The sequence below is a fragment of the Mytilus trossulus genome, chromosome 5, assembly GCF_036588685.1.
Source record: "Mytilus trossulus isolate FHL-02 chromosome 5, PNRI_Mtr1.1.1.hap1, whole genome shotgun sequence".
Lineage (NCBI taxonomy): Eukaryota > Metazoa > Mollusca > Bivalvia > Mytilida > Mytilidae > Mytilus > Mytilus trossulus.
This window is the reverse complement of record NC_086377.1, coordinates 57983801-58007178: the sequence shown is the minus strand read 5'-3', so window position 1 is coordinate 58007178 and position 23378 is coordinate 57983801. Positions and strand designations below refer to the sequence as shown.

The following is a 23378-nucleotide window of genomic DNA, read 5'->3' as shown; positions in this document are numbered from 1 at the left end:
TAGCAACTATATTCTATGCAAAATAAGCCATTAAATACAATCTGTCAATATCAAGCTTTCAGTGCTATTTTTTTTCTATCAGTAAGTCTTTTAAATAAAGTACTTTCCAAAAAAAAAGTTAAGACCTAATCTCCAAATATGATCTTATTTTCAGAATCTCTGAAATAATACTGAAAAGTAGTAAGAAATTTATGCTAAAAACTGTTTAATTTTGTTTTAATATCTTTATAAAAAATATTTTCATCAAATTGACAAAAATTAAATTTAAAAAATCACAAAATTCAAGAACATATATACTTGTTTCAGTGAGCTTGTTGAACCTACTCCTTTTGAATTTATTTTTCATAAGTTTGTGTGAATTGCAATAATTAACAAATGCATCAAATTTCAAATTAAAATTATTATTTTCATGTTTAATATTATGACTCTTTTAAAATGTTTCCCTTTACTTTTGGCTATTTTTATTGAAAAATTAAATTGAACTTGACAAACATGTTTATGATTAGTAATTTAAAAGTGATTCAAATCAGTGTATATAAAAAGCTTGAATATGACAGTCTGTAACACACACAGCCAAACATTAACCTGACTGGGGAGAAGGTGAAGACAGGGGCTGTGGGGACATGGCGTGGATAGGGTTCGGTCCAGCCTGCCCCGCCCCCGCCAACTGCTGTGTCTGGTGTAGCTGCTGGTGTTGAACTGTGCTCTGAGGGGTCGGTGACCCTTGACCTAGATAAACAACCAATTAAATAAATCATATCTCCTAAAAAAATAACTCAATGATAATTGAATTTAACTGACGTCTGCCAACATTTATTCATTCAGCTCTTGAAATTAAATACACTTTAATATGCAGCATCATCAAAGAAACAAAATGATCATGTTTACAAGAGTTAAAATTATTGCATTGTGGGAAAAAAATTATTATGTAAACATTTTATTGTTTGTCACCTTAAAACTTTTATCATAATCTATTGAAATAAACTGTGTATATGAACTTTCCTCAAAAGAATACAATTTATAAAGGGAAAGGGTAAGGGCTGTTCCAGAAAATACTATGTCCTCCCCAGGGACGGCACTTTTTTTTAACCCCCACCACCCACAGAAATAAAAATAAATTAGAACAACACTTCCTTTGCATTATGGTATTTCAAATACAACCACCCACATAATATTAAAAAAAGTTGCCTTCCCTGGGGGGGACATAGTATTTTCTGGAACAGCCCTAAGCATGTTAAGGTGGTACCCAATACTTTCACTAAAATTAATTTGGCTCATTTAATTTTCATAAAATTTGGACAATGTATTTACTTTGACCCTCTAACATGTCTAACAAAAATATATCAAAATTTTAAAAATTTTGACCCAACCGTTTTGTCAGAAAAATTACACTGGTTATATAGTAGTTTGACAAACACCAATTTTAAACATTGAGAAGCTTAACATTCCCTCTACAACACAAAGTAATTAAAACGTATAGCTGACTTTACAGAGTTATCTCCCTGTAGTGTTAGGTACCACCTTAAAGTGTTAAAAAACCCAACTTTTTTTGGCATATAGTTTGAGGTTTATTCTAAGGCCTGTGCCTGATGAATAACAGAGATCATTTTGATTCTTCGACACACATTGCTTGTTGCAAGCTTAACAAATGATGAACAAGGGCGAGGGAAAATAACCATAAAAAATCTATTTTAATTTTCATAATGCTTAAAATTTTAATTTAAATTTCAAATTATTATAATATAGTCAAACAGTTAATATTTTTTAAATTTCAAATTTAAAAGCACAATTTAAAGTCTATGATGATGCTGCAAAATTTTTTAACTTTCAAAATAATCAACTTAACATTACAAATTTTATTTACAAAAAAATACATTTAAGCTGACAAATCATGCATGATTTTTATAACACAGCATTTCATTGGTCAATACAAAAAACATTTATTTAAAATTAAAAGTGATTGGCTAACAACACTTCTGCCAGTCATTCAAAATCAAACAATATAATTACATTACAGCAATGACTATTTTATCCTTCTAGGCCCTGAAACATCTTATTGTGAACATTTTCTGTGCAATTGTCCATCTACTATGTGAAATTTAGCAAGGTCAACTGTTTTCAAAGCAAGTGAGCTAGAAATGCAGATCATAAATTGAAAATATCATAAATAAATACCAATTTAAAGTATTTATAGACCTTTTCCTACTTCCTTTATTATTAAAATTGTTAAATTATTCTTTTTCTCTATTACAGAGTCAGAAACACACATTTATTCTGCATGTGGTTTGTTGATTTCTCAATGTCACATTTGACATGCCATACTATGAAAACAATGTGTGTTTTCTGAACTAACATTATAATTTGAAACCACTAATTAGCATAAAATAGACACCACATGACAGCATCAACCAATGATAACCTACCATGTTGACTACTTGCCCCTTCCATACCGATATCACTTCCATATTCATCTTTCACCAGTCTGGTGGGTGGAGCTAAAAATAATTAAAAAAATAATGAATCAGTTTTAGTTCTTGCATTGAGTTCAAATTCAAAATCATTGTCATGGTTACATCATTGAAGTAGGGATTGTCAAACAAAAAACTAAAATAATATATCTAAACACATCATATCTTACTTCTGATATTTAAATTCAAATCGAAACCATGCCAGCTGATGTAATGGTTTCACACTTTCAGTGAACCACGCTAAATAATGTATGTATAAGCCTGTCCCAAGTCAGGAGCCTGTAATTCAATGTTTGTCGTTTGTTTATGTGTTACATATTTGTTTTTCGTTCACTTTTTTATATATAAATAAGGCTGTTAGTTTTCTCTTTAGAAGAAAAGAACGCATGTCTATAATCACATATACATATCTGTCAACCTGTGACGATGAAAATGCAGGTCATGACCTGCATTGAGGAATCAAATCTCAGGTCATAACGCGTACAAACTTTTTCGAGCTGAATTTCAGTATTAATGGTACATTTTCTTTTAAACATACCATTTTTTATATAGAAGGAAATTAGACTGTGATAAAATATAGTAATATAGTTAAAAAAGGTATAAATGTAAAAAAAAAAATTCAACTTTTTTTTTAAAATTGTATAAAGGTATATAAATAATAAAAATTTAGTTTTCAATATGTATTTGAATTTTATATTTATTAACCCTTTCCTCCATAATGACGCTTTTTGACGCCACCCCCTTTACTCCATAATGACGCCTTTTGACGCCTGTGTAGTAACTCAGTTGAAATGCTTTGACTACAAAATGTCTGCATCAGACTTAAAAAAGTTTGTATCCAATATGAAAAGAATATTTATGAGGATATCTGACTTGAATTTGATTGATGAAATATTTGTTTTTCACAATGCATTATAACTTTAAACCTGATGATTTTTTTTTATTGAAAATAATCCTATGCGAATCAAGTATGTGAAGAAAAAAAATCCATGGAGGAAAGGGTTAATGATTTAATCTTTTTCACCCATAAAACGTAAATATAAGGAATAATTTTGAATGGTGACAAATAAGGGGAAGTAACTCTAGAGTCTATTTGAAATATGTTTACAATTTATTTACGACCTAAAGCTAAGGTAATTGGTGTTAATTAACAGTTTGTTGACACCAAAGCTGTCAAGTGAAGCCATACACTTAATGGGTCACTTAATTTGACAGTTTGTATAGCTAAATGAACTTCCTGTTCATGGAAGAATTACGAATTTGCCGGTATTTCAAAGGAATATTACTTATGAAATCAATCTCAAAGCTAAGAAAAACGGGTGAAATCGGGTCATTTTCGGAATTCCCGGGTTATTTGAATGACCTGGCGGGTGTCCCGGGTGATCCCTCATAATTGAGAAAATCTCGGGTCACACCCGCAGAATACGGGTCAGTTGACAGGTATGCATATAGAGTTCAACAATCGGGGGCATTACTTAAACAAGTAACATTTAAAATTACCTAAACAAGCAATGTTGAAAACGAGGCTATTTTAAATATAACTTGTATAAGTAACTTTTCTAAATATTATTTTTATAGGTGTCCAACTATACAGATTTTACTAGCTTTTACAAATTTTCACGGTCATCTGGTTATTTTTCCCATGAAATATAAAATCTAATCTTTCTGAAACACTAATTGCCTTTCTGATGCACTTATCTTACATATCGACGCTTTTGGGTCAAAGATTTGTCTCTTAGGACTATTAAAATATAATTTCCTCAAAAATCTTGAAGGTAGACATATATAAATAGACAGAAACCTGTGAACTAATTAAGACTTGCAGTTATCTATAATTTGTAACCCAAAACAATTACATATGTTCCTTAAATAAGTGTTATTACTAATTTTTTCAAAGATGTATAAAATAACTTATTCAAGTAATATTTTTGTCATTTTTTTTTTGAAGTAACCCTTTATCTCTATACTCCTCTTAAATCTAATAAATTCTTCATTTTATGATATAAAATGCTGTAAAAATTCATGAAAAATACATTAAGTCCATGTTTCTAGTGAAATTTAAAATAACTCTATTGAGTAATTTTAAATTTTTTTAAAACAAAAATTACCTATATAAGTAACTAAAAAAAAATACTTTTAAGTAATGCCCCTGACTGTTCAATGGTTACTGTATCAGGGTTCTCACTAGGAATTTTTCATGGTGATTCGTGGGACTCTTCATTTTTTTAAATGGTGAGTCCCAGAAGATTTTGATAAGTCCAGGATGTAATTTTTTGTGTGTTTATATGATAAAATATGATGAAATACAGTGTATAACTATATGTATACTTATGATATCTTGGTTTCACTGTACACATTCATTGATGTAATTACCTGCATGCTGTATGGTTAATCCTGACAAATCTAAAAATAGAAAGAAACACAATCATGACAATAGTTTAAGTTTAAAAAACAATGCAAAAAAAAAAGAAGATAAAATTCTGTAAATTAAGAAATCTTGACAAAAAAATTGTTATTTGATAGGTTTGACAAAAATGAAAACTTTACTTTAATATTTGATACATCAATTGTTTATAATATATCAGGAAACCTTAAAAATAGAGTAAAGAAATACACCCCCTGAATTTAAAACCGGACTTTAATAGACTTTATATATTCTTTAATATATAAACATTGGTAACCAACAATACAAAGACTTTCTAAGAAATTTCAGATAATATAAAGCAAGTTAAGACATAGCTCTTTTCATGATAATACACCTGACAGAATGGAGTGTCCATTGTAAATCATGGGTTACAATATGGTGTTTTATGTTTTTCTTCAACTTAGTAGTTCTTGTTGCATCTAAGAATTTTCTCTCTTTATCTAGTCCCTTGATTTGAAAGTTACTGTCAAAATCAAACAGAAAGTTAAAGTCCTGTATTGACCCTCATATTTACCTATCCCAGGGGAAACAACTCTCTCATAATGATAAGGATTTACACAGACGCTATCCTGCTTCAGGTCAAAAGCATACTGACAGTATTTGACATGTTTCAGTTCATTTTTATGCAAATCAGGCCATCGCCAAATACGAGCATAAATCACATGAGGGAAACCTTTCCTTCCAGCCACCTGTAAATATACAAAAACATGGTAAGAATAAGCACATTTTTGTAAGACAAATCATTAGGGCTATTTCTTTAAAATGTATGTGGGAGGGTAGAGACTTTCAAAATATCCCTTTAAACCAAGAACATGTCCTTCAGCTGGCCCCTAAACAAATTTATATACTAGTTCAGTGATAATGAACGCCATACTAAAATCCAAATTGTACACAAGAAACTAAATTAAAAATAATACAAGACTAACAAAGGCCAGAGGCTCCAACTTGGGACAGGTGCAAAAATGTGGTGGGACATGTTTATGAGATCTTAACCCTCCCCTATACCTCTAGCCAATGCAGAAAAGTTAACACATAACAATAAACACATTAAAATTCAGTTCAAGAGAAGTCCAAGTCTGGTTTCAGAAGATGTAACCAAAGAAAATAAACAAAATGATAATAATACATAAATAACCTTTTTCATGTATATGCACAAATGTATGTTTACAAATTTTTTACCTGAAGTCTCCCATCTAATGTCCGCTGGATTGTCACACATTTAGAAGGATGTGCACCATTTGTTGTTATAGCCGTGATCAAACTGTCCAATTCATCCCTTTTCTCTTTCAGTTTTTTCACCAAGCTTTCAATGGCCCGTTTGGCAAAGCTTTCACTCTCTCCTCCTTGCCTATGGCACATTAGGCTGTGAACAATACTTAAACAGGCATCGGCTGATGTTGGAGCCTGGGACCCCATGGTGGTAATGGGGTTTAACTATGTTCCTTAGTCTGAAAGATATAAAAGAAAGTTAGATGTGGTAATTTTTCTAACTCTACATGGTTTTAAGGCATGAATTTAATGCTAAAAAAATAGGGTACAATATGTAGATACATTTTTGTACCAAAGAAAGGCAAATATTTTTTTAACTGATTTCTTAGCAAGAAAAGTCCACTGGCACTGATTTTAAGAGAATTATTATAAATAATAAATGATAAAGCTTAATCAAGAGGCAGTATATTCATTATCCAAAGGGACAATCATAAGCTCTATTCGACTACAAAAAGCTTTCACTCCCTCTTCCTTGCCTATGCCAGTATGGCACATTCGGCTGTGAACAATGCTAAAACAGGCATGAGCTTATGTTGGTGCCTTGGACCCCATGGGTTTTAACGATGTTCCTTAGTCTGAAAGTTATAAAACAAAATCAGAAGCTGTCATTTGTTTTAAATTTATGCCTTAAAATATTTGTTTTTTTTATTGTTTTTCTTTTGTTATTTTGTTTATATATATAAATCAGGCTGTTTGTTTTCATATTTGAATTGTTTTACATTTGTCATTTCAGGGCTTTCATGATAGTAGTTATCAAAGTTACCAGGATTATAATTTAGTACGCCAGACGTGCATTTCATCTACATATAAGACTGATCAGTGACGCTCATATCAAAATAGTTATTAAGCCAAACAAATACAAAGTTGATGAGCATTGAGGATCCAAAATTCCAAAAAGTTGTGCCAAATACGGCTAAGGTAATATATGCCTGGGATAAGAAAATCATTAGTTTTTCGAAAGATTCAAAGTTTTGTAAACAGAAAATTTATAAAAGAGACCACATAATTGATAAACATGTCAACACCAAAGTGCTGACTACTGGGCTGGTGATATTCTCTGGAATGAAACGTCCACCAGCAGAGGCATAGACCCAGCGGTCTAATATGGTATGGGTTTACATGGTTAACCCAGTGTTGAAAGCAGTATGGTCACTATGGTGACCTACAGGTATTATTGTGATGTCAAAATTTTTAAGGAACTTTAGTGATGTTCAGTATTGGTGGACAAGTAGCAATATTTAAGGTGTATTATACGTGTAGAAGCCAATGATAAAATAAAGAAAGGACCTCTAGAGTTATTGGTCCGTAACACTGGAATAGCAGAAGCATGTCAGAAATCTCATGCATTTAAAAGTTGTCCACTACTTCAACTTCTACTAATAAACGGCCACCATCAATAAGTTGATTATTTTGCCACTTTTGGATGCGCATTTAAAATTTAGACAAGAAATAAGTATTAGTTTGATTTGATTTTTTTGCTATACAGTGAATTTAAAAACATTGGTGGCAGTATGCATGTGCAGAGCTCCAGATAAGAATTCACAAATTGGGGTTTTTACCTACCATTTTCTTATATAATTGGGTGATAAAGGTTTTTAATTGCATTGATTATCAATTCCAATTCACCCCTCAGGTTAATATCAAATTAGGTTTTTCATCACCAAGCTCCTTAATGTATTGGGTTTTTTCATCGACACAATATTCAATATTTAGGCAATATCAACCCCAATTTTTTTCCATCTTGAATATGTTTCTTTCTAGTTAGCTGTTTATTTGGATTAGGGTTATGCATTGTTATGGTTAGGGTTATTTGCTAGCTGTTTTATTTGGTTAATTAACACTGAGGAGCAATTGTAGGTTCAATTTGAGTCCTGTTTGAAACCTTTTGCCAGTTTTGTATTTTCTCACAAAAACGGATATGTGTATTCACAGGCACTCGTCGTCTTATACCTTTATATAATAAATTCTGAGACCAGTGTCTGATCAGTGCCTGTGTGCATGGTGTGTGTATTCATTAATTAACCGTAAAATGAATACAAAATAGTCAAGAAACTCTAATTATACTTGAATGATTTTGTTTTATTCAATTTACATAAATCTGGGTTTATTTGTCTTTAATTAGAACTTTTTGGTTTCTGATGCTTATAAATCATTTCATAATTGATTTGGCCGTTCACTTTTTCCAACTGAATTCGTTTTTGATGAAACCCCGTGTTTATTAGCAATGTTCTCGTTATGGTACGCACACACGCCCGTGCGGGTTCGATGGACGCTTCCCTAAAACACTGGCTGAGTCTTGTTATAATCATAACTTTCCCTCAGTTTTCCAAAAGAAGCAGAAAACATGCTTCTATTCAATATTTTTACCGGATAATCACTTTCGTTTTAATTCAATGTATGTTATGAAAAATCCCTAGCAATGCGAAAAAAATATAACTACATGACACACGCTAATTAGATAAACACCAAGAAGATCGAAATGTTTACAAAAACACATGTACCTATTGAGTAGACTGGTTCCCGATCGCAATATTAAGTATGTTACACACATATACCAATAGAGTATGGCTAATAGCTAATACATTTTTGTACCTGGAACGTATTGAGCAACTGAAAACTCAAACAGGGACCATATTCAGCTACTTGATGCAGGGATCTATTTTTAGAACGACAGGAAATTTCCAATTATAAATATTATAAAAATAGTTTACCCGACGACTGTAAACAGATAGGGGTAAATAACGCAAATGGTAGCCAATAAAAGGGTTGATAACTCATGGTTTTGGCATATAATTGGGTTTTCCATTGAAATAATTGGGTTGTTGAACCCTGCAATGGACAATTGCATTGGGTTTTCTATTATTTGTATTGCGTGATCACGCAAATATGCAGCTTATCTGGAGCTCTGCATGTGGTAGGGCAATCCAGTCTTGTATCGTTCTTGGGTAAAAAGATTCCTATCGCAATTGGGTCCTACATTGTACAAGATGGTACTTGGTATCATGACTATATAGGGTTAATTGGTTTTATATGTAACAGAAAAATACAGACCTATTAAATAACAATAAAAGTTTAAAACATGATAAATAATGTTTGTTTATAAATAAATTATATTTTGATAATTCATATTTCTTTTCAATTACCACTTGTTCCCAAATATTTTTTACTAAATTTTTATTCCTTTGAATCCTTCAATATTTATTCTAATTAATTTATTTTTTACACAATTCTTGATCATTCTTTATTTATACTTTCAGAAATTAATCAACAAGCAGATAATAATTTCCAAATGAACTATGCATCAAATCTATGCCATGTGCATGCTTTGTTTACACCTGAACAAGTAAGAACAAAGAACTACAGACTTAATACAAAAATTAAAAAATAAAAAAAAATATGGCCTCGTATGATAATGTCCCCACTCCCAGCATACTATGTCATAGCCAGACAGACTGGTGCCAGCTTCTGGAGGCCATTTGCCGGCTCCATTTTACTTAATCAATGAAACTTCAGGTGTGGAAATTATCTCCTCATTAACATCAGGTTATTATTGATTACTTACCCGAGCAACGATCAATTGTTAAGTCATCATTTTTAATTCATGCTTAATTTATTTATTTTTTCATGGCGCGAGTAAAATCAAAATAAACCAATGCGTCTGCGCTGATGTCGTTAAGTTTACTTCCGTTTTAATTTGTTGTTATTTGAAGGGGCACCTTGCAGGGGAAAGGGGGGGGGCATCATTTTCATCGTTTATATTTTTAATCGCTTCCTCGAATTATTCAAACCAAACCATTTACTAATATTTGCTGATGTCATTAATTTACTTCAATTTAAAATTGTTTATTCGAAGGGGTACCTTGCAGAGAGAAAGAGGGCAATTATTTTATTTTTATTATTTATAATCACTTCCTCCAATTCAAACCAAAATATTTTTAAAGTCATTTAGCATACACAAAACAAAATAGTAGTGTAATATTAAGAGCAAAACTATAAAGAATAAAGTCACAACATATACCAAACTGACATTAAACAGTTAAAGGAGCATACACTAGCTACGATATTACATGTCAGATATATATAGTTGGACCCCCCTTTTTACTCTGGGTTGGGAATCCCCCTTTTTAAATCACTAATGAATTTTAAATAGTGAAATAAAATTTCGCTTTTACCAGTATGGTTCAATTTGGCAAAATAACCTATGCTTAAAAAAATATTGACTGATTCACTTGCAAGTATAACTTGATAATTCGACCTTATTGAATCGTTGTGGGAACTTCAATTTAACCCTTAGCTATAAGTTTAATTTTCTAATTTGTAACTTGTAAGGGTTCAGCGAAACCCAGTGTCTCGCCTTCTTTTTTCCTCTAGATATTTAGTCTATCTTTTAATTGTAAGAAGCTTCTGTTCAAGTTTTGTAAAAATCAAGGATAGCTATAGATAAAGGAAGACTGATGTGGTGTGAGTGCCTATGAGACAACTCTCCATCCAAGTAACAATTTAAAAAGTAAACCATTATAGGTTAAAGTGCGGCCTTCAACACGGAGCCTTGGCTCACACCGAACAACAAGCTATAAAGGGCCCCAAAATTACTAGTGTAAAACCATTCAAACGGGAAAACCAACGGTCTAATCTATATAAACAAAACGAGAAACGAGTAACACGTATATATCACATAAACAAACGACAACTACTGTACATCAGATTCCTGACTTAGGACAGGTGCAAACATTTGCAGCGGGATTAAACGTTTTAATGGCTCCAAACCTTCTCCCTTTTTCTGAAACAATAGCCGATAACATCACAACATAGAAAAACACACGATAAAATATCAATTGGCAGACTTAACTCAATCAAAAAACGTATGATTACACAATGAACGAATACATTTGATCTGCGATATCTGAATACAAATGCACAGTTAATTAAATATTAGAGACAAACATTCATGACCAACAATGTAAGCTAACAAACAAATTCAAACAAAGCCATGGCAGGACATCACTGAGAAATATTTAACCAATCAAAATTCACTTTAGAAAAAAACCGGTTTTAAAAAAATAATTATAATCTTGAAGTTTATACAAATGGAGTAAGAATAAGTGAAAAATTGAAGATATTACAAATAATCAAAGCTGGTGTACAGACAAAATTAAGATCCATATAAATAAAAAATAACAAAAAAGCATTATAAACAGTATCAACAGGTCGAATTAAAAGAAAATACGATTTGAGAGTCCTCGCAGTTGATGACAGCTAGTTAAAAGCCAAAACCAATTAATAATAAAAAATCATGCACCAGAGACTAAAATCAACTAAAACACATAACAGGGATTTAGTATTTTAACGTCATTAATAGTCAAAGAAGACATGACTTGTGTATATAGATTGTGAATTTAAATAGACTTGAAAAAAAACTTTACTGACTGCAGACTATATGTAACTTAAACACATTCTAAACCCCATTCCTGAACTTGTTTTTCATATTGGAGTCTTCATTAAACAGTCTTTAGAACTGAGGGAGTCAGACCCGTGTCAGGCAAGGTTATGATGGTGTTTTTACATACATTTATAATTCAACTCTAATGTTCTATTATTCTATATATTGTATTGTATTTTTTTGTATTTCATTGTATTACATTGTATTTCATTGTATTGCATTGTATAGTATAAAATTAATGTTTTATTGTATTGCATATTATAGTATAAAATTAATGTTTGATTGTATTGCTTGACCCTCATGGGTGTAATTTTGCAATAAAGATTATTATCATGTTATGTTAAATGGATGAAAAACTTAGTCTATTTTTTAAGTAAAATATGGAAAAACAAAAAACAAAATTTTAACCAAATTTCCTTCTAGATACTAGCATCTGATCATAAACAATTATCTTCTGTTCAAGTTTGTTACAAATCCAGGAAAGTATTAAAATTTTAAAAACATTAGCCACAGAGTGAATGTAATGTTTCCTGACAGAAAAAAACTAAGTCTAAGTAATATACGGAAAATAGGATGACTTTTTTTTTTACAGAATTATACTTTTGGATACTGTGTTATGATTATAAACAACTTCTGTCCACAAGTTCGGTAGACATCCAGGATAGTTTAAGAAAGTTATTAAAATTTCAAAAACTGTTAACCTAGCACAGAGTGAATATATATTTGTGGACGCCGCCGCCGACGACTCGACGACGACAACGAATGTAGGATCGCTATCATGTCTAGCTTTTTCGACTTTTGTCGAAGGCTCGACAAAAAGAACAAAAGACAAACGAAAGAAAACAAAACACAACATAGAGAACTATAACGCATCGAGCAACACGAACCCACCTAAAAACTTGGGTGATCTCAGCTTCTCCGGAAGGGTAACTTAGCAGATCCTACTCCACCTGTGGCAGCCGTCGTGTTGCTCATGTTAATACAAACAAACAGTACGAATTATTACGGAAGGTCATCTTCTTAAAAAGGGTACGGGATTGTAGTAACGATAGTATGAACTATCATATATTCTAAGTCCGTCGCCCGTTAATTGATATATCAACGGAAAAAAAAGTAAGGTGGGATGTGAGGGCAAATCAGTGGAAGATCCAGGGGGAGGGGTTCCGGGGGTTGAAACCCCCTTTTCTAGTCGATCAATGCATTTGAATGGGAGCATATAGTTGGAACCCCCCCCTTTTTACTCTGGGTTGGGAACCCCCCCCTTTTTAAAATTGCTGGATCCGCCACTGCAAATCATAGCCACCAGCGACTATGGTTGAAAAGGAGGGTACTATTTATTCTCGCTAGTCGTTTTTAGCAAATTATAAGCGGATTTAGTTCAAACAATATTTTATTGTTCATAAACTGCACGAGATATTATACAAAATAGAGATAATGGCATTCGAAAACAAGACAAAATCCGTCAAGACCTTATATTAAAAAAAAATACAATATTAGGAATCTAGTATAAGAAACTCGTGTAATGTAATTTTCAAGCGGATTTATAGGAGATGTGATAATATAGCCCACTACTTATGGAGCCGGCTACATATGAGGTTAATGCATAGGCCATTTACATATTTACATAGATATATAGGAAGATGTGGTGTGAGTGCCAATGAGACAACTCTCCATCCAAATAACAATTTAAAAAAAGTAAACAATTATAGGTCAATGTACGGCCTTCAACACGGAGCCTTCAGTGGCTCACACCGAAAAACAAGCTATAAAGGGCCCAAAAATTACTAGTGTACAACCATTCAAACGGGGAAACAAACGGTCTAATCTATATAAACAAAACGAGAAACGAGAAACACGTATATATTACATAAACAAACGACAACCACTGTACATCAGATTCCTGAGTTAGGACAGGTGCAAACATTCGCAGCGGGATTAAACGTTTTAATGGACCCAAAACTTCTCCCTTTTTCTGAAATAATAGCATAACATCACAACATAGAAAAACACACGATAAAATATCAATTGGCAGGCTTAACTCAACCAAAAAACGTAATTTAATACTCTCTGAACGAATAAATTTGATCGGCGATATCTGAATGCAAACATTCAAGGCCAAAAAGAAAACAAACAAGCTAGTCCAAACAAAGCCATGACAAGACACCACTGCGAAATATTTAACCCTTCGAAAATATTCACTTAAGAAAAAAAAAAGGTTTTAATAATACAGGTAAATCTTAAAGTTTATACAAATGTAGTAAGGAGAAGTGAAAATTTGAAGATATTCCAAATAATCAAAGCTGGTATATAGACAAGATCCATATAATATATAAAAAAAAAGCATTAAAACAGAATCAACAGGTCGAATTAACAAGAAAATACGATTTGAGAGTACTCGCAGTTACTGACAGCTAGTAAAAAGCCAAAAACAATTAATAATAAAAAAATCATGCATCAGAGACTAAAATCAACTAAAACACATCCTAGGGATTTAGTATTTTAACGTCATGAACAGTCAGAGAAGACATGACTAGTGCAATGCCAAAAATAAATGTATCGACAGGAAGTAGGATAGTGAGTAGCGACTTCTATAGAGATAAAACAATTAACGTGTCTGTGTCTCTATACATCCCGCCTCAAAAGAAGATACAATTTAGTTATGTTTTAACTTGCTAATGACAAGATCGATATTAGTGCCAATGTAAACTATATTCAAAGATCTTATTACCATATTGGTACGATAACCCTTATTATAAGTTTGTTAAAAGGTTCGATGAGTTTACACGGATCACATAGTGATTTTCTCGCTTTAAGTACAATTTTACCATAAAATTTAGATGTGAAATACATTTTTAATAAGTTTTCTACAGGTATAGCCAAATTTACAAATCTTTGTATCTATGAAAGAATTTAGTAAAAGTTTTAAGTAATTTATGGTATCAAAATCCCTGACACAACAATTTCCCAGTGATATATTGATTACATTCGTTAAAATCTATGACATCAGAACACACACGGACAAACCGAACGAGTTGGAATATATCAACACCGTATGATGGAGCCAAAGGCACATCGCCGTTTAAAAAAGGAAAAATAACGAATACGAAATGAAAAATCGTCTCTTTTGTCGTAAATTTTAGTATGAAGTTTCCCGTTTGAAAGTGAAATGTCAAAATCTAGAAAAGGACAACTGCTGCTGTTTATGTTAGATTAAGTTAAAGTAAGTTCTTTTGGGTTCATTTCTGAAGTATATTTAGAGAACTCTGGATTATTCAACGAAAAAATATCATCCAGATAACGATAGGCTTTACATGTCCTTCTTCTAAAATTGCCTGCTTTATGAGCCCCCCCCCCCTTATTATTTGAGTCCAAGATATCATTCGCAAGTATATATAATATAAATACTTTTAAAAAGTCTTCATTAAGACTATGTATGTTTTGTATAATGTTCCAAAGTGTCGCCAATTCATTTGATTATGTCCTAGTTTGGTATGTATGACGTACGTGTACATATACATATCTATAATATATATTTTTTAAATAAAGCCTTACCAAATTAAATTAAGCCAGTCTGTTACCGCAGCCATTCAATTACTTAGTACAATAATGTAAAATTCAAGTCCAATCTCATTGTTCGATCCTCTTCAAGTGCAATGGTTTAAAAATTGATAAGGAAGTACTGATATCTGAATAAATGATATTTTCACACATTTAGCAGATTTTTTATCACACATCCGATTAATCCCATGAATCTTTGCACGTGACAGAATATACATCGTTAAAAAAAAACTTGGCGTTGAAGCATATGACAGTCTACATAGGTTAACAGGATAGCAGATAGTGGTTGGCAAAATCTACAGAAAAAAATGGACCAAGATATTAGGAAAAAGGAAAAATGGGGCAAAAAAAAAAGAGAAATGAAAAAAGTGTTATAATATAAAGAGTAGAGAAAAAGGATAAGTGTATTAGAATATAGAAAAAATACATAAAAATTACAAGACTAAAGAAATGAAGATAAGAGAGTTTTTCCTGATTACAAATCTTTGAATTTTTAGAAAAACTAAGGATTTTCTCATCCCAGACATAGATTACCTTAACCGTATTTTGCACAACTTTTTGGAATTTTGGATCCTCAATGTTCTTCAACTTTGTACTTGTTAGGGTTTTCTAATATTTTGATATGAGCGTCACTGATGAGTCTTATGTAGACAAAACGCGCGTTTGGTGTACTAAATTATAATCCTGGTACCTTTGATAACTACATATCCGATTGCACGTGTTTAGATAATCAGGAATTTTCCAAATAAAACAACAACAGTACCAGAATCAAACATGACGTTGATCTCCGCAACAATGGCTATAGGTCACACTACTACCGCCTGAAACAATAAACAAACCCCATACTTCATGTTCATTTAGGCTAATACTAACCCTTGTTGTCAGATGTATATGTATGGTCGTATGTGTTTTGTAGTTTAAACGTGGAGTTGTGTACCTCTGTTTAGTGATGCATATTTATCATGTGATGTAATCTGTCTCTTTGAAATAAACGTACCATGGCAATGTATGTGTTTGTATTGCTCTAATCAGATATAACTTTAGCGGGCATGGGGAGGCAATCATATGTCTCCTTATGTACGTTATATGGTGGAGGACCCTGGCATCCGGTCCTTATCCTTGGACAGTTGTGTGGAAACACAACATCAGAGTAAACTGTAAAAACAAAACAGTTGCATAGGTTTTGACACGGTAGCGATCATAAATCACGAAACACAACCATGAACATTAAACGGAAATATCACATGTCATGAAGGTTTGACAGCGCTTAGCAATACTTGCAATGGAACTTCGATGGGCGTTGCTTCAAATTCAGTTTCTGCACCCTGAGACTGCTATAACAGTGTTCTATGTGATCTACCGATTTAGACTTGATAATTAGTGGTTTTAATTGTACTAACATGAGCAACAAGACGGGTTAAGTTTAAACATATTTATTTATAGTGGATTGGGAAACAAGTTTTGCAATTTATATTAATCATTTGCCACTTTGCTGCTGCGAGTGCTGCCTTGTAGCGGCATTAGCCTACTCTTTTTTTCGAAATCTACAAGGGTGTCTTTAACGTGCAAGAGATATGTCTCTCTCTTAACACGGGTCAGCCATTTATCGTCCCCTTCCGACGGAGTACCATCGTTTCCTCAAGACCATACTCGCAAATGGTGTCAAGGGAGAGTCGAAAATTGAGTTCCGGAAATTTTCATCTCGAACGGGAATCGAACCAGAAACCTTTGTGTTAGAAGTCCGATGCACTAAGCACTACAAGACGGGTGCCACACAGGAGATCACATCCAGTTTTTGGTGTGGGTGCCACACAGGAGATCACATCCAGTATTTGGTGTGGGTGCCACACAGGAGATCACATCCAGTTTTTGGTGTGGGTGCCACACAGGAGATCACATCCAGTATTTGGTGTGGGTGCCACACAGGAGATCACATCCAGTTTTTGGTGTGGGTGCCACACAGGAGATCACATCCAGTTTTTGGTGTGGGTGTCACACAGGAGATCACATCCAGTGTTTGGTGTGGGTGTCACACAGGAGATCACATCCAGATTTAGGTGTGGTGCCACACAGGAGATCACATCCAGCTTTGGTGTGGGTGTCACACAGGAGATCACATCCAGTTTTTGGTGTGGGTGCCACACAGGAGATCACATCCAGGTTTTGGTGTTGGTGCCACACAGGAAATCACATCCAGTTTTTGGTGTGGTGCCACACAGGAGATCACATCCAGTTTTTGGTGTGGGTGTCACACAGGAGATCACATCCAGTTTTTGGAGTTGGTGTCACACAGGAGATCACATCCAGTTTTTGGTGTGGTGCCACACAGGCGATCACATCCAGTATTTGGTGTGGGTGCCACACAGGAGATCACATCCAGTTTTTTGTGTGGTTCTTATTTCTCAGTCTTTAGTTTGATATGTTGTTGAATTCTCGCTACATTGAAGGCCCATTGGTTGCCTTCGGATGTCACAGTGTCTGCTCTATGGTCGGGTGGTTGTCGCTTTGACATATTCACCATTTCCTTTCTCAATTTTATGTGTTTTGTGTAATGTTTGTCTTTTTTCTTTTTAGTCATGTGGCATGAAAGCATGCCCCTTTGGTATCCTATGTCTCTCTCATTTTATGTACATGTGCGTATATATATTCCAGCTACACGACGTGCAGAACAATACCAATATATATTTTTTTAAATTATTTTAGAAATTATACCTCTGTTTAGGATTAATAGAATATACATTTGTTATTAGTCTTTTTCAACTTTAGGATAAGCTCTTAAAATTAAATATATGACTATCGTTATCCCAAATAGAGCTTAATTATTTCCAAAGATTTATGCATTTGTCTTTTGAATTTTAAATTGTCAACATGTAGTTAATTTTCTATATATCAACAGCAATGCATTCTGTTTGGCTTGATGAAGCCTAAATTTCAAAGATTAGAATAACTGAATATGACAATGATTGTATGTTAGCTGGAAAGCTATTTTCTTTAGAATTGATGATTTCTAACTGCTGAAAAAAACACAAAACAGTTATAAATCACAAGATCCTTGTTAAATTATCATAATAATGAATAATAATTATTATTTCTATTTGTTATTCTTGCATTTGTGGGACATTTTTATAAAGATGACAGCCAGAAACATGCACTTCAGCTTCGTACAAAACCTATAGATGCCCATATTATCCGCCGTTGAAATGCTCAGTAATAAATGTTTGAAATGAACGGAAAATACGGATTTTAACTCTCCGTGAAGGGTTTCTTTTTTAGAGGCTTCGGTCTGGTTTAATTTTTGTAAGGAGACCAGATTGTATCAGCTGAAAATTATTAGACCGTTGTTGATCATGAACTCGACTCAACAAAAACATTAAAAATTCTGCTACATACAAAGTAAGGAAAAAAAGAACACAATCCCCAAAGCGTATAGTTCTAAAACGGCCATATTCTTGTCTTGTATGAGGAACCTGTCTTTCAAAGGCACACCTCTGTCTCTGGTTTCAAATTCAGAGTAAAAAAAAGGGGTGTGTTTTTTACTATTTAACCAGAGACAGTCTATACTTATACATGTAATATTAATAGACTGATTAACACCCATTAAAAAGGTATTTTGAACTTTCAAAATCTAAAACATTATTTAGACATGTTAGACATACCGGTACCTATTTGTGTAGTCTGTAAATGTTAGAGCCTATATATATGAGGGGGGATAGGACCTGTATCGGCACTCCGGGATTGGAGGTTTTTAAGCTCTGGATTTCGGGATTGACCCTTTCAGGATCTGGGATTTTTTTTTTCTTCGAATATTGGGACATCAGGTTTCGTGTTTTTAAACCTGGGATATCTGGAGTTTGTGTTTTTAAGCCTGAGATCTCGGGATCAGGACCCCTCCTATCCCCCCTCATGTATAGCCTGTGTTTAGTCCAAATAATTATGATGTCTGGCAATTAAGGCTATTTTAATTTTCTTCTGTGACCCCATGCCATTCCCAGAAAAAAAAATTAGCCTTGTCATATGTCATTACTATTCGGACTAGCCTGTATTATACAATAGGCTCTATATCACCCAGAATAATATTTTTAATAGGTTACAGAGCAATAGTAGTTAAGACTAAATATTTGTAACTGGTTTCAAAGCAAAAGTAGTTAAGACTAAATCCAAAATGTTCAAAAGCAACACAACCTTTTTTTACCCGTCAACCATGTCAACATATTTAATACACCAAATCTTTTTAGTTTAATTGTTTCTAATGATTGTGGCATCACTAAATAGATTTGATGAATACATGACGTATAGAATAGTGACTTGGAATGGAGAGTTGTCTTATTGGCACTGATGTCACATCTTCCTATATCTATATTATATTGTAAGGTGTAAAGATCTGTCATCAAACCTTCACCTCATTTTCAAAGTTTATCATGTTTATTGGGCACTTTTAATTTTCATACATGTATATAGTTAGCACAAAAATTAGGAGATGTACATGTACATGATATTATTGCTAATGCCAGTAATGGTAGAATTCTGTGTCATCTTTTTTTCAATAATTTGTCAAAATGCAGTTTTAATCATGCTTTTTTTTATTTTTTTTTAAATATAATAACATTTAAAGTATGGGTCACTGAATATAAAAAAGAAGATGTGGTATGATTGCCAATGAGACAACTATCCACAAAAGACCAAAAAAGACACAAACATTTTACAACTATAGGTCACCGTACGGCCTTCAACAATGAGCAAAGCCCATACCGCTTTGTTTCACACTACAGGTTGTGCAAAATTGTCACTAAAGATTATGCATGGAAAAAACAATTGTGTGTGATAAAAAGAAAACTAAACCATAGAATCTAAAGATAAGATATGAGAAGATAGCTCTTATATAATCAGTCAGGGGACTTACTGAAACAAAAGATTGAACAACACAAAAGAAAATATTCTTGTAACATAAATTGGATTTTTTCCTTTGATGTTTTTATGAAATAATTTGCTTAAAAAGTGTGGTGAGGGAAAATCATGGTATATTATATGCAAATTAATGTTGTACCATACTTTGCTAATTAAATATGCAACTCAACTAGAATTCAAAGGAAAATAGGCGGAGCTTCAGCCATGGTATATAAACATATTCATGCTCATGTTATTCCATGGCTGAAGCTCCACCTTTTCAGTTTTAAATGTATCCGCCTCTTGAATGTTTAGGAGACTGTTAAACGTACTAAAAGGTCAAGATCTTTATATGTTTTCATTTCATAACAAAAAGCAAAAAATTATGTGTACCCAAATCTTAAGAAACCTTTTCAAACTATATAGGATTGTTACGAATTCCCCTAATTTTGGAAACAATTACTAAATGTGTCTTCTTTAAGTTGTGATAAAAATGAAATGTGAAACTATCATTTCCTTTGTAAAGATCCAATTAAATTTCGATTTAAAAAAGGGGGTACCTATAGAAAAAGGAATAAATATCAGCTACAAATATCTGAAAAAACATGGGTTTTTTTGCAACAATTAGGGGAACGTACACTATCTACACTCCCTGGATCCGCTACTGTTTAAATACAGTGTTTTATCATTAAAATTGTGTTTTAATAAATAATCGAATTTCAATAATCGAATTAATAAAATAACGGAAGAAAGCAGTTTGTACGAAAACTAGAAATGTATAAATATGCATTTTTCAATGAGATGAAAATTCTGTAAAATATTATTAATTTGTATGATACTTGAAAACATAAAAAAACAATTCTTACTGCCATTAGAATAATTATTTAATCCTTGTCTGACGCTGGAATCCAATATTTTTGTTTACCCCAGTCTGATGACATTATGAAGTTACTTGCGCAAACAACCATACACGGGGAGCAAAACGAAATGAAAATCGGGAAAATCTTACATTTTATTTCCTTTTTTGCAAATTCAGGGGTTCTATTACACGAAATACACCAAAGATCATACATGAGGCGCAACATTGACTTGCGCTAGCTTCCATTTCATTGGATAAAACTGTAACGTGATCAATTTCCAATATAAGTTGAAGGTCTTGAAGCTGTCAATCATTTTATTTATATTACAAATTTTATATACTATGTGTCTTACTCATTAACATATTTAAACAAACTCATCCTACGGATTTGTTTGTTTAAATATGTTAACTCGTAAAAACCATGGTATATATAGTACTTATCACATTTAAACCTTACAAAGCACAAAATCATAGAAAGTATTCAAGAGCTGCACTTCAAGGTGTATGAACTATCAAAAGCAGTATAAAAATTTTTGCACCCTTGATTACACCAAAACTTATTCTGTACAGTTTTAACATCTTTAAATTGCTTTAGGCCACACTTAAAAATATTTCGGTTTGCCCAAACTCTACCCAAAGGTTAAGACAGTGGGTAGGTAGGTAGGCATTTTCATTTTTTTTTTCAAAAAAAGAAATTGAAGTATCAGATGTTTATTGGTCTTCATGCCTATTTGATTAAAAAAAAATAACTTCTTCAAATCAGGACAAGAAAAGAATTTGAGTAGGCAGCTTTGTTTTGGGTAGGTAGCGCTTGGGCAAACAAACCTATTATTTATTATGGCCCTAACTCTTTGTTTTTTTCTTTTATAGGACTTGACCATTGCCATGGAGTATGGAGTTAATCAAGAAAAGATGTAGTAGACCTGTTATCTGTCTCGCCTGTCTCAGTCTGATAATTACATACCTAGTGTTGTCATGGTTACAAACAGTGCCCTCTATACTCCATGTTCATTTTGTACGACAGATTTGGGACAAGGAATATTCTAGATGTCAGCTTCATATCAACAGCATTGCTAATTTACCGAAAACTAAACAACAGCCTGTTTATCTTACGGTAGCGCTCTCAGGTCGTCTTGGCAACTGGTTATTTGCATATGCATCACTTGTTGGAATTGCTAGGAAAAATAAAGCGTTATTATACATCAGTCCTGAATCCATCAGAAAAGTTTCTTTAGGAAATATTTTTAATATAAAAAGTGTGCGAGCAGTTAATGCATTATGTAGGCAATCAATATGTGAAGATTTACCATGTGCATATGATAAGAAAATGGAGTCACTTCCTGTTTCGAACATAACAATTCATGGCTATTTGCAGTCTTGGAAATATTTTAAATATGTTGAAAAGCAAGTTCGAGAAGAATTCACATTCAAAAAGACCATCATGTCAAATGCAGAACAAATATTTCGTCAGAATGTTCAGAATAATTTTTCTTTTCAGACAACATGTATACATGTTAGAAGAACAGACATGATGATTTCATCATCTGTAAAAATAGGTTTTAAATCTGCTCCACTGGAATATCTTCATAATGCCGTGAACCACATGCAACAAAAGTTCAACAATAAGGTCAAATTTCTCGTCATCTCCGATGATTACAAGTGGTGCTTGAAGAATTTAAAATTTCAAAATTCTGTTGTAATTCCAAGGAATACTCCTGGGATAGATCTAGCATTATTGTCAATGTGTAATAGTTCCATTATCACTACTGGTACCTTTGGTTGGTGGGGAGCATGGTTGGCCAATGGTTATACAGTATATTATAAAAACTACCCAGAACCTGGATCCAGATTGGACCGTGAAACAGTTAAAGAGGATTTTTACCCTCCTTACTGGGTTCCAATAAACAGTGCACACAATCAGTCTACATCAAGTTTCTATATCAGTGTTATAGTCATTTGTTCATTTTTTCTACGATGATTTGACATAAATGTAATATATCTTTCAAAAGGGCTCTGTATTCTTACCATTGATTGCTCTTAAGTTCTTAACCAAAGGAAACTAATGATTTTAGAGCTCAGTTCATACATGTTTTGTATTTTAGACTGTTTGCATTTTACATGTCTCAAATGTACAATTCTTGCCAGATTTTTATGAAATGTTTTTCAATGGTTTATACAAATGTAACAGAAATGTATATAACATCCGCTTTTAGAATCAGTGGTAATTAACTTTTTTTATGAATTATGTCTCTTAAAAATATACCTTTATATAGAAAATTAAATTCTTAGCACTGTAACTCCTGAATTTGTTGTAGAGTTTTTATAAAATTTATGTCCTAGTTCAAAATCTGGGATGAATCTGAAAATCAGCATTGATCAATTTGAATTATTTTTACATGAGTTATGTCCCTTTGAAATTTAATTTTTTTTTACCATTGCATTGTAACCTTGCTCTTAAACCTTTTGTCTCAGTCC

At 32.8% G+C, this 23378-nt stretch overlaps 2 protein-coding genes across 6 annotated transcripts in view; one reads left to right on the top strand and one right to left on the bottom strand.

Moving 5' to 3' along the window:
• LOC134718969 (mothers against decapentaplegic homolog 4-like) overlaps positions 1-9842 on the bottom strand; it is a 25314-nt gene extending 15472 nt beyond the window's left edge. Inside the window, exons 1-6 of one of the 3 annotated variants that reach the window (XM_063581850.1) lie at positions 9725-9842; positions 6073-6341; positions 5408-5582; positions 4842-4871; positions 2424-2495; positions 586-729 (exon numbers count right to left, since the gene is read on the bottom strand). In XM_063581850.1, the coding sequence (XP_063437920.1) occupies positions 586-729; positions 2424-2495; positions 4842-4871; positions 5408-5582; positions 6073-6309 (658 nt within the window). In that variant the 5' untranslated portion in view covers positions 6310-6341; positions 9725-9842. Of the gene's footprint in view, positions 1-585; positions 730-2423; positions 2496-4841; positions 4872-5407; positions 5583-6072; positions 6342-9595; positions 9705-9724 lie in introns of those variants that run through there. The other 2 variants (XM_063581851.1, XM_063581852.1) reach the window with 2 other exon arrangements.
• Positions 9607-23378, top strand: LOC134718970 (galactoside 2-alpha-L-fucosyltransferase SEC1-like). Of its 3 annotated transcripts, none has more exons than XM_063581854.1 (2): positions 9607-9675; positions 21774-23378. In XM_063581854.1, the coding sequence occupies exon 2, from the start codon at positions 21796-21798 to the stop codon at positions 22879-22881; it is 1086 nt and encodes a 361-aa protein (XP_063437924.1). In that variant the 5' UTR covers positions 9607-9675; positions 21774-21795; the 3' UTR covers positions 22882-23378. The 3 variants fall into 3 exon arrangements, with proteins under 3 accessions (XP_063437924.1, XP_063437923.1, XP_063437925.1); XM_063581853.1 differs by lacking the exon at positions 9607-9675 and adding an exon at positions 18447-18553 and having other exon boundaries at positions 21774-23377; XM_063581855.1 differs by lacking the exon at positions 9607-9675 and adding an exon at positions 18452-18500.